The sequence below is a fragment of the Diprion similis genome, chromosome 2 (assembly GCF_021155765.1).
Source record: "Diprion similis isolate iyDipSimi1 chromosome 2, iyDipSimi1.1, whole genome shotgun sequence".
NCBI classification, from domain to species: domain Eukaryota; kingdom Metazoa; phylum Arthropoda; class Insecta; order Hymenoptera; family Diprionidae; genus Diprion; species Diprion similis.
The window spans coordinates 3,060,657-3,071,204 of NC_060106.1; the positions used below are offsets into that span (position 1 = coordinate 3,060,657).

At 41.1% G+C, this 10,548-nt stretch overlaps 1 protein-coding gene across 1 annotated transcript; it reads right to left on the reverse strand.

Annotated features, from left to right (window-relative positions):
* Positions 1 to 8,008: 8,008 nt before the first annotated feature.
* LOC124416205 lies at positions 8,009 to 9,223 on the reverse strand. Its single transcript, XM_046897128.1, has one exon. It carries the CDS (start codon positions 9,221 to 9,223, stop codon positions 8,009 to 8,011), a length of 1,215 nt encoding a protein of 404 aa, XP_046753084.1.
* Positions 9,224 to 10,548: the final 1,325 nt, after the last annotated feature.

Genomic DNA, 10,548 nt, shown 5'->3' on the forward strand with positions numbered 1-10,548 from the left:
TGTATATATATATTGTAATATTGCGCTTGCGGCGCAAGTTATGGACCACTACCTCCACCCCAAATTTTGTTATCAAACGGTAGCAACGAGAAGTCACGGCGTACAATATGGGCGAAATTAGAATTATATAGAATATTTTCCTCATCCCGTTTGTTTTAAACATCTCTTCCTATGTCCCGACTACCTCCAATCCCTTCCCATGAGCGGGCAACCCGAGACCACGTCAACACGGAGAACGCCGGCAGCACATAACTTCCCGAACGCCTCTAACAACCTGAGCATGCGATTATCTCCCTGGCTTCACCTTGGGCAGGTTCCTTAACGCCGCAGCCAAAGTACATGGGTCTCTACTACCGCACTCCCGAGATATCTCCATGGCTTCCGTCTATCTACGGGACTGTGTCCATCAGCTAAGGAGAAAAAGGGCATCTACGAACCAATACCACCGAGTCCGGACGACGTCAAGTCGATTCCGCTGATTCCGCTAACGCTGATATAATCTGGCGTCAAATCGGTGAACTGCAACCTCTTGTGGTCCTGCATCGCAGTTCCATCTGCGTCAAAAAGATGCAAGCTCCTCCTCGGCGGGCCGACATCGGCCCCAACTACCGGCGGTGAACGAGACTACCTCCGCTCGACCCCGCTCAACCTGAGGGTTAGCCGCCTATCGTACGACGAGAGAGACCCGGAGAAACAGCTGAGAGCCGCGAGCCCTGCCGGGACACCTACTGGCCGCCTCCTCCAGAGACAACGCAACAATGCCATCTCCCGACTGTCTCATGTTCCTGTTCTGGCAACGCTGACGAAACTAGGGGAAAACCGCCATGATAGCGTCACTTCTCGTCCGGCTATCATAGCGGATTGACGTACCTTTTCGTTTTCTCTCTTATCGATAATTTCTCGTCCTGCTATCGTAGCAGCCTGACGTGCCTTATCTGTTTTTCTTTGAAAATCAACTTTGCGTATTGTGTCTCGTTTGTGAATTGTTTCCTTACGGATTACTAACTCCTGTATTGTGTGAGTAAGCTCCCGTTCCCGCACAACTCCCCGAGTTATTACCTTGATTCTATCTTGAAGATACCTCTTTCCGATTTAGACGCAACCGATCAAAGTCGCCATTACCGGTACTTCTATCCGTTGCTTTCTTCTCGGGTTTTCGTGTGCTTATTATTTTTATGATTAACTACCTTTTAATTTAGTTGCTTGGTGTATGCTAATATTTTGTTAATATTCTCATCCCCATTTCATTTCTATTGTACTATCACTTGTATCACCCCCTGTGTGAGTGTGTGTGTGCATGTGACTGTGATTCTTTGTTAGTCTAAGTAGCGTCTCTTGATTATTCCGCCCATATCAAGTCTGTACCCCCCAAATCAATACGTAGCTTATCAGTGAAATCGCGTCTAGTCGTTCGACAGTATTAAAGTAAAAAGGGCCCGGGAATGAAGTCGGTATACGATAGATATTTGCGTCGACCATAGAGTATTGTCTCTTTTGTGTTGTATCTTTGGGCCTGGTTGTGTTAATCATAGCGTTCTAACTATTTTTATTTTGTAATTGTATCGAATAGGCCCTAGTAAATTTAATATTCAATTCCGCGTTTGTAATCATCAATAAGTAATTCGTTGAGATATTTTATGTCAATTTAGGCGTTCTAGATTCGCCATTTTGAGCCACTTGGCTTGGCGTCCTCGTTTATTAATTGTATCTCCGATATTTATTCTCTTGTTTATAATATTGGCCATAACGTGTATGTATTGATTTTCGCTTGTAATATTGTTATTTTCGTTTCTCCCCCACGCGTTACCCGTCGCCTTCCGCGACGCGTCACGGGGACTCAATTGTGATCTGCTTTACCGGCGAGGTTGCATGTAACGGTTGAGTAGTTGAGACCTTTCTTATCCGCCTCAAATAAATTCCTCTTTTACCTACTAACCTACGGTGTTTTGTGTAACGTGTGTTGTTTCACTCATTGCCCCCACGTTCCCCTCTGCCAAAAACTGACAGCTGAGCATCCTGAGGTCAAGGTCCGCAGCTGAGAGCAGCTGTTTACCTCCTTTGTTTTTAATCGATCTGCTTTAACATATTATCGCTTGTATCGTGGTCATTGCGACCTGGAGCCCAACAGCTTTCTTGCCGATTTCGATTAAATTCCGTAATTATTCTTTTTTTTTGCACGTTGCGGGCGTTTGCTGGCGACCTAGCTCGTTCTTAGATTCCCCGTAGGGCGAGTGTGGCCGTTACAATATATATATGAAGGCACAAAAGATTTTACAAGGAAACACGATCGCAGGTAGACGGAAAATCCCTAACGTCTTTTGTCCGATTCGTTCCGGCCGAGCCGGTTTGGATGCCGCGGCACTAAAACAGCTATATCTTCGAAAATAATTAGAATTTTGGAAAATCGTCTTAAAGACATATTCATAAAGGGTTAAGCTTTGAAAAAATGAAAAAAAAACGATTTTTTCAAATTTCTAGACCAGAATAGCCCTTAATTTTCTTTGTTAACTATCATCTTCATTCAAACCATCGTTTAACTTTATTTTCTCGAAAATATTGTGAACTATCCTAGTTGCTTGATTACTTATATCGAAAATATATGACTGATTGGCCTGTTAATTCCTTTGATTCGAGCTTATATCGTCATTTGCTTATTTCTTCAATTATCGTTAACTGCCTTGGATACCGCCACTTTACCAGTTCGTGTGAGTAGGTAATTATTAGTATCGTATCTCATCTTTTCTTTTTCTTCAAAATTTGCCGTGGAAGCGTCTGGCTCTCAATAAATATCATTCATTGTCGTTTCAAATAAATTCTAGATAATTAGAGAATCGCACCAAAGTGTAAACGGTAGGTCCTCAGCTGAGGATAACAGAATAGCATTACGGTATACATGACTTAAGTAACATTATAAATGCTTTCTTTGCATTCTAAGGACCTACTTTAAGTGGGTTGTGGAAATATTGCACCACAAATAAATACAAATTGGAGAATTAGTCGTTAATTAAACGCTTTTCAATTGCGAGAAATTTTTTTTTTCGCTCTAACCGTTTTTGAAAAAAACCCGGCAGACCCAGCTATCACCACATCGTGAAAATAGTGTAAATGAGGCTAAATTCGAAAAACTCCCACGCGAGATTTATTCGCTTATTAATCGCTGTCGATTGACATCAGTTTCAGTCTCGTGAAACAACTCTCACCCCTGATATTCTAACCCACTCAGCCAATCATTACGGAAAACTTTTTGTACGTACGTAAATTTGTTAATATATCGACGTGTGAATTATTCGCTAATTAGTTGATGCCAATGGACGTTGGTCCCGCTTTCTTGAAACGACCCCCCTTCCCAGACATTCCACCCCTGACGTCGGAATATCAAACTGTTGTGTCATTTGCGTGAAGCGTTCGATTTTTCGAAGCTGACGGTTGAATGTTCAGGGCGGGGGTGGTTTCCAAAAAGTGGGACTAACGTCCATCGGCAGCGACTAATTAGCGAATAATTCAAGAAATTTTGCGTTGGAATTTTTGGTATTCAGCTTCATTTATAAAAAGCGTTTAATGAGCAACCAACTCTTAAATCTGTATTTACTTGTTATTCTATATTGACATAGCACATAAGCGCGCCTAATTATGCACAAAATTTCGTAACTTGTGTATTGCCCCTTAAAGATTCGTATAATTTTTTGATTCAGCTGCGATATATCCATCGACTATTTTTTCAAGCGGATTAGATACTTTGAAGAAATCGTCGATGAAGCTTCCATAACCTCAGCAAATCCTTTTTCTTACTGTTTTTCCAGCTCTTGCTTCGTTTGTTTCTCTCTCTTCGTTTGAGTGCGTAAGCTTGATCATAGTCGGAGTAATTTGTCTTCTCTTTTGTACCAGGATCAGCACATCCCCTTTCCTATCCACAGCGGAAATAACATTACCATTCGAAGTGGGATACTTTTTTAATACATCAAGTTTGTTCTCTGCTCCGCAGATGCTTTCACCGCAGGGATTGTGATATTATCTTGATAATCATTCGTTTTCAAGCCCATTACCTCGATCATTCATAAAATTCTGTGCTGTTCACCTGCTGAGTGCTACGTCATACCACCTTCAACTCGCGGTTAATTTTGTTTACCTTCATTTTATTCTGAGGTCTCTTCTTATTCTACAAAACTCTTCTATCAGTCGCAAGAAAAATCTATTCATTTATAATGTTCAAAGAATCGAGATCATCATCAACGTTGGAAAAAAAAAACTTTTTGTTTTTGTAACAAAATGAATTCGCAGCTACATTTCGTGGGTTAGAAATCATCCTATGGCAAAAAATATTTCATTGCAATTACAAAAAAAAATAATCAAATAATTCATTCGATATTGCAAGAGAAGTTTGAAGAGAATATTGAAGATTTTGATTTGGCCAATTTAATGCAACAATACTTCTTACATGATGTTGAAAATATGTACAACGAATCGAACCTCTAATAGATTCTACTGGATTGTTTCATACACTTCACCAAATATTTTCAATACAAAGTGTAATCAAACTCACCAAGTCATGAGAGTTACTACATGATTGCTCAAATTAAATAATATATTACATCTTAAAATGGTAAAAATATTTTGTCGAAGTGGCAGAATACTTTTAGTGATACGTAGAAAATTGTTTTTTGCAAAAGAAATAGGGTGAGCCGTTATTTGGATGGGCTTGAGCAACTATTCAGTGAAATCAGCGGTATCAAATCATGTGTGGTCATATATGATTGAATAAGACTACCATTAACCCTTTGCGGTCGGATTAAATTGGACATGGGTATCGTTTGATGGCTGAAAGTAGTCAAACGATCTCAAAGGGCAAACTATGGCATATTTCTTTGCCATTGTTTGATGTTGCATTAAATTCACATAGCATAAATGAGACTCAAGCAATAACACAGGCCTGCGAAGTATAACTTTTAATTTACCCTTTAATTAAAATACTTTTTCTTAGGTATTTTGAATTAAAATATAGCGGTAGTTTTCTTACAGCATATCGAGATTTATTTTTATGCATTTTTGAACAGTATTTATGAAAAAAAATATATGTAATAAATATAAAACTGAATGTTTAGGTCTAAAATTAACAGGGTTAGTTTTAGACAAGACTTGAAAGACTAAATAAATCAAAAAGACTTATGATACCTTCTACTTTCTTCAAAACTCGAAGCGAATTCGAAAGCGTCTTGTGACAGCATTTTAGTAGAGAATTTCGATGGAGGAACGACGAAAGCGTGGCTACAACGCGAGCTGAAAACCTCACGCGAGGCTACGGAGAAAGCGCCAACGTAAAGCTCTACCGCGAGGGTAACCGAGGTGAACGAAATGCTCGTTGTTTCATCAGCGCCGAGTGGCATCATACTGGAGAGTTCGATCTATTCAGTGCAACTGTGAAAATTTGGCCAATTTCTGTGGGTGGTAACCAATATGTAAGATTTTTTCACAAATTTTGAAAAATTCAAACGACGCTCCACTTTTTGCCAAAATAAGGTATTAACTGCCCAAGTTTCATTCTGATCGCTTGAGCTGTATGAGAGTTTTGCATCCCCGCGTTTTCGAGGTGTACATCGCGTCTTTATAAGCACCTTAACATCGTAAGCCTCGCGAAGCCATCAACACGCGAGCAGGCATCGTTCCTACAGAGTTCGTTCCTACAGAGTTCATCTCTACACAGTTCGTTCCTACAGAGTTTGTTTCTACAGAAATTCGTACTAGAGAAAATCGTTCCTACAGAGATGACCGAGAGGTTCGTTTCTACAGAGCTGACCGAGAGGGTCGTTTCTACAGAGAAATGATTTCCGAGCGACTCAGTCCTACAGAAATGAACCCAGGTGTTGCAGTCTTACAGAAATTAGCCGAGGCGTTGCAGTCCTACAGAAATGAACCGAGGTGTTGCAGTCCTACAGAAATCATCAGTCCTACACATTTGCAAAGGCGCGGATCGCACCGAATGCTGGCTCAGAGTCCACTTATCCGTCTGTACGACCTACCGGAGCTTCGACGGTCTAAAATCGTACCTATTTTTAGGATTTCTTTTTTAAGAAAGTGAAAACGCTCTAAGCAATTCGTTCAAGGGCTTTTATTATTTATAGTTTCAATCACATTTTAGAACTTCTTTTTATAAATCAATGACAAAATGGTGGCGCAGCGTACATACTTTTTTAGTTATAATATAAGCCATACATTATTGAACACAGGTTGTCAGAGGACAATGTTTGACTTAATTTTTATATCGCTTAGACAATATATTCGGTTTTGATTCTAAAGTGGTTTATATGGCAGTTCCATCTGAGATGCTTATCAATTATAATCCAACAATATTCAGTTTTGTTTACACTTGATATCTTATATAATTGCCAATATATATCGAAAGCCCTCGGCATAGAATCTTTATGATGAACAAATGTTATGTTTACCATTTTTATTTTTCTACATTTATTAATAAATTATTTAATTACAGTCAGTCTTCGAAATTCCTTATAAGATTATGACATAAAAAATATAATATAAAATATTTAAACTATACATATATTTTTTGAGCTTGTATTGAGATCGATAAATTTGCATTCCATACATCTTATTGTAATCAAACCATTATTTATGACATATGAAAATTGTTTCTATCTTTTGCACGACGATAAATAAATCCTGAAGTGTTTGGAAGATAGCTATAATATGGCAGCGTATTCAGAAAAACAAGGATAACGTTTTCACCAAGATGTCATAGATTTGAAACGCCGTTATCAAGAAAGAATAATGAGGGCATGATAGAAGATTAGGTTTAGGGTTTAATACTGTAACGATGTAAATACAAGTCATACTTCGGCGCCAAAAGCAACACCAATCACGACAAATATGATGAGCGATGAACATCGAATCAGAGGTCGATAGCGGATCGCCTATCCGGCGGACAGGTGGATCTCGCTCTCTGCGAGAAGACGCCGAAGCGACAGGTCGCCAAATTTTGCCTCGCACGACCAAAGTCCAAATTTTTCGTAAAACTCGTGCAATGAGTTTATAATGAAAAGTAAAGTGTTCATCAAGCGCATCAGCCGCCCATTTCAACATCCACATTTAAGATTTATCATCGATCCTGGAGCAGAAAGACGTCAAGATCGATAGTTGGTGACGACCAACTATTGATTCTTCCAACATTCTTCGCCATCCAACATCTTCGGAGCCATCTATCTCACCAGGACGATTGTAGCTAAGTTAACAAATGAATGAATCGTAGGTGCCTGTGCCATATTCATTCATTCGTCTTTTACTGTATGCGAACTACTTATATTACTTTCTTTACCTTGAATAGACTACTTGCTGCAATTTAGAATCTTTCAATTTCGAGTCAGTAGTAAAGATGTAAGAGTTCTGGAACACAATGGCGGCGTTTTGAGGGGGGGTTCCCCCCATTGCTACGGGCCGGCTGCAGCGGCGCGCGGCGAGGGGGGGGGTCCGCGAGCGGTGCGCGAGGTGCGCCCGGGGGGGGGGGGGGGGCGTTGGGCGCGCGGCGGGTACCCGGCGGGGGAGGGGGGGGGGGGGGCAAAATCCCGTCGGGTCTTGTTCGACGGCGGGAAGCTCCAAGTTAGATAACGCTAGACCACTTGAGAAAAATTCCTGGAAATGCAGCCTTTCAGCTCATGCCGATAATGAATGCAGTGGGTGGTAATGTAAATAAATCTGTACATGCTAAATTTTATCATAAATGCCGGATGCAGCTGTTGAAATAAATCTGTCACACATAAAAGATTCTTCAAAAATTATTAAAAAATGCCAGATGTCGGTTACGGGACGATGGTGGGATGAGCAAGTCAATTTCAAAATAACAATTAGATACACTGAACAGATGTTTTTATTTATCCTCAATTACATTTAGCTTTGCAGCTTCTATATAATAATTGATCATACTAATAATAATTTCAACAATTAACCTTATACATATTATTTTCTATATTCTTACATTTAACATATTACTCTAAAAATTGGCTTATACTAATTTCTTCACCGTGCCACTAATCGGACTGTACTCAACGACCCGATCATGCAAGATCATACAGTAGGCTGCGGCGTTTCGAGGAAATTCCACGCTTGCTTCAAATTCCAGCCGGATGTCCACCGGTCCGGTTTTCAACGATTCATTTTGTTTTGAGCAACCGATGACGATCAGGGGCGCGCGTTTTATAAATTCACTTTTCGAGAGCAGAGGTTCGGCTTCCTTGTTGTAGTAGGATGTTTGAAACTGGACATACATATCGTACAGAATGGCGTATTGATTATTGGAAATATCTAGATTTAAATTCCCATAGGGGTAACACTGTGAGTTGAGGAAGAGTTTCACATCTCTTATTCTACAATGATCGAATTCGCTAGCATTTTTCAATGCCTCGTTTTTCCTTGCAGTTTGGAATCCCATTATGACGTATCTAGGCTTCTCCAGCTGTGTCGATGTCTTGACCGCCCAGACATGCCGCGTCGTTGATGGCAGCATCGGATACACGTACGTTTCCCAAGAACGAAAACTCATGGGAATGGCCGAGTCCTTGGCGATGTAGTTGAGTAGCTGGATTTTCGGCTTGTCGGCTAGTTTGATGTAGGGCAGCAGCCACTCGACTTTTTTGAGGGTAATTTTGAACTTCTCGGTAGTGTTTGTCTGAAGTACAGCATTTAAATCGGTGTTAGTGCGTGTGAGAATCAACTCATGTTTGGCATTAACGATGACTCGGCAATAATCCTCGGCGAATCCCAGCAGATAACGCAGCGGTATAACGACATCAAAATTTCCAGCATCATCGGCCAGGTTGATATCGGCAACGCTCAGCCAACCGGTGTTCTCCAAGCCGTGCTGTTGCCCTGGGGTGAGGGATAAGTATCCCTTCATGATGCTGGTGATGCCCACATTTTTATTTCGATCAATTTCCACACCGTTCAACTCGTACCGAATTTCCTCAAACATATGGCAAACAGCCATGACGACCAATTTTGTAGCGGCCACCATGGAATAATCTTCTTTTGTAACTTTCCCGTGAATGTGCAGGGAGCTTTTTTCCGGTAGCACGCACTCGTTCTGATTTTGAACGGAAATTCGAATTTCATCGTTATTCCCAAAGGTCGATGATGCAAATGGCTGGTGAGCGTGAACCTCAGAGTGTGCGATCGATTCGTCGAATGTCACGGGTTTCTGTATTCTTATTATTTCCTCCATGGTAACACGCACAGGATGCAGCGAACACGAATTTTTATTTTCCAAAATTTCCACGTAATCGAAGACCTAGACTCTGGAGAAACCGAGCGTTCAGAGGTGTCAGCTTCAGCGGAGATGTCAGCTTCGTCAATGGTGCTGGACGACTGATGATATTTGGCCATGACGTCTCGCTTTTATAACTTTTGCCTGACTTTTTCGTCTCAAATACAATCCCCATTATTTCACCGATTTTACATGTAAGCGTACCGTTATCGTTTCTCCGCGAAAATTAATCAACTCGTCGTCTTGATCGACTATCCGCAGCTGTATATTCTGTATCGACTGTACGGCGATTGGGAGGTAAATGATGTTGGCGGGAACTTCAACAATCTTATATCCAGATGGGACGGTGGGGAAAAATTCGTGAATCGTGTGAGCCCGACGTCCGTTTATGTACGCCCCGGTGGTTATGTTGCACTCAACGCGCATGGTATTAACTTTCAGTATGGCTACCGGTAATTCGGACTTATGCGTAACGTTCCGTGCTAGCTCAACCGCTTTAAGCCCCAATAATCGGCCAATGGAATCCTCGGGTTTGAAGTCTACTACTTGATTGCACGTAACTTCATTGTTTAGCTCGTTGTTGTTGGCCTGCAGACTAAGGGAGATGTCGGAAGGTAGTTCCTTGTGCAGAAAACTTTGAATATCTTCAATTTCGTTGCTGCCTGTGGGTATCGTAATGACTGCCCGGCTGTTGTCCGCTCGCTCCAGGTAAAATTTATTACACTTCTCTTGAATATTGGGTATTGAATTGAATGTCATGAACTCGACGAGTCCGAGAACATAGTTTTTCGTCGACGATAACTCGATTGGGGGAAAATGTTGAGTCTCCAGCAGGGATGAGGTGCCCGACAGTGTTAACGACAATGATTCCGTCATGACTGATGCTCGCCAATGTGACACCGCTCTTTTTATAGCTGCCCGCTGAGAAATTTGAGGCACAAGTGACCACAAATCACAGTATCGTATTCCTGATACCTCTTATGATTGTGTTTTACGCTACCAACACCGAGATAGTTTATCAAATCCCTAGGTGGTTGCAAATCACCAAAACTATCGAAATACACAACGTGATCACCGTTTTTCTTATATGCAACCCAATGTGTCCCGGGGCCGTTCTTATCATCAAGATTAATAATTGCGGATTCTCGCTTCTTCGGTCCTGATGATGGTAGACCATTCCGCATGAAAACGCCGCGAAAATGTGGAATTCTCATATCTTGAGCATATTTGTGTAAATCAACGTTGGTGAGTGCTCGGCGTGGTAGCTTTATTAGTTTTTTGCT

Coding starts and splice junctions, on each gene's coding strand:
- LOC124416205 (XM_046897128.1), bottom strand. CDS start 9,223: ATGGAGGAAATAATAAGAATACAGAAACCCGTGACATTCGACGAATCG.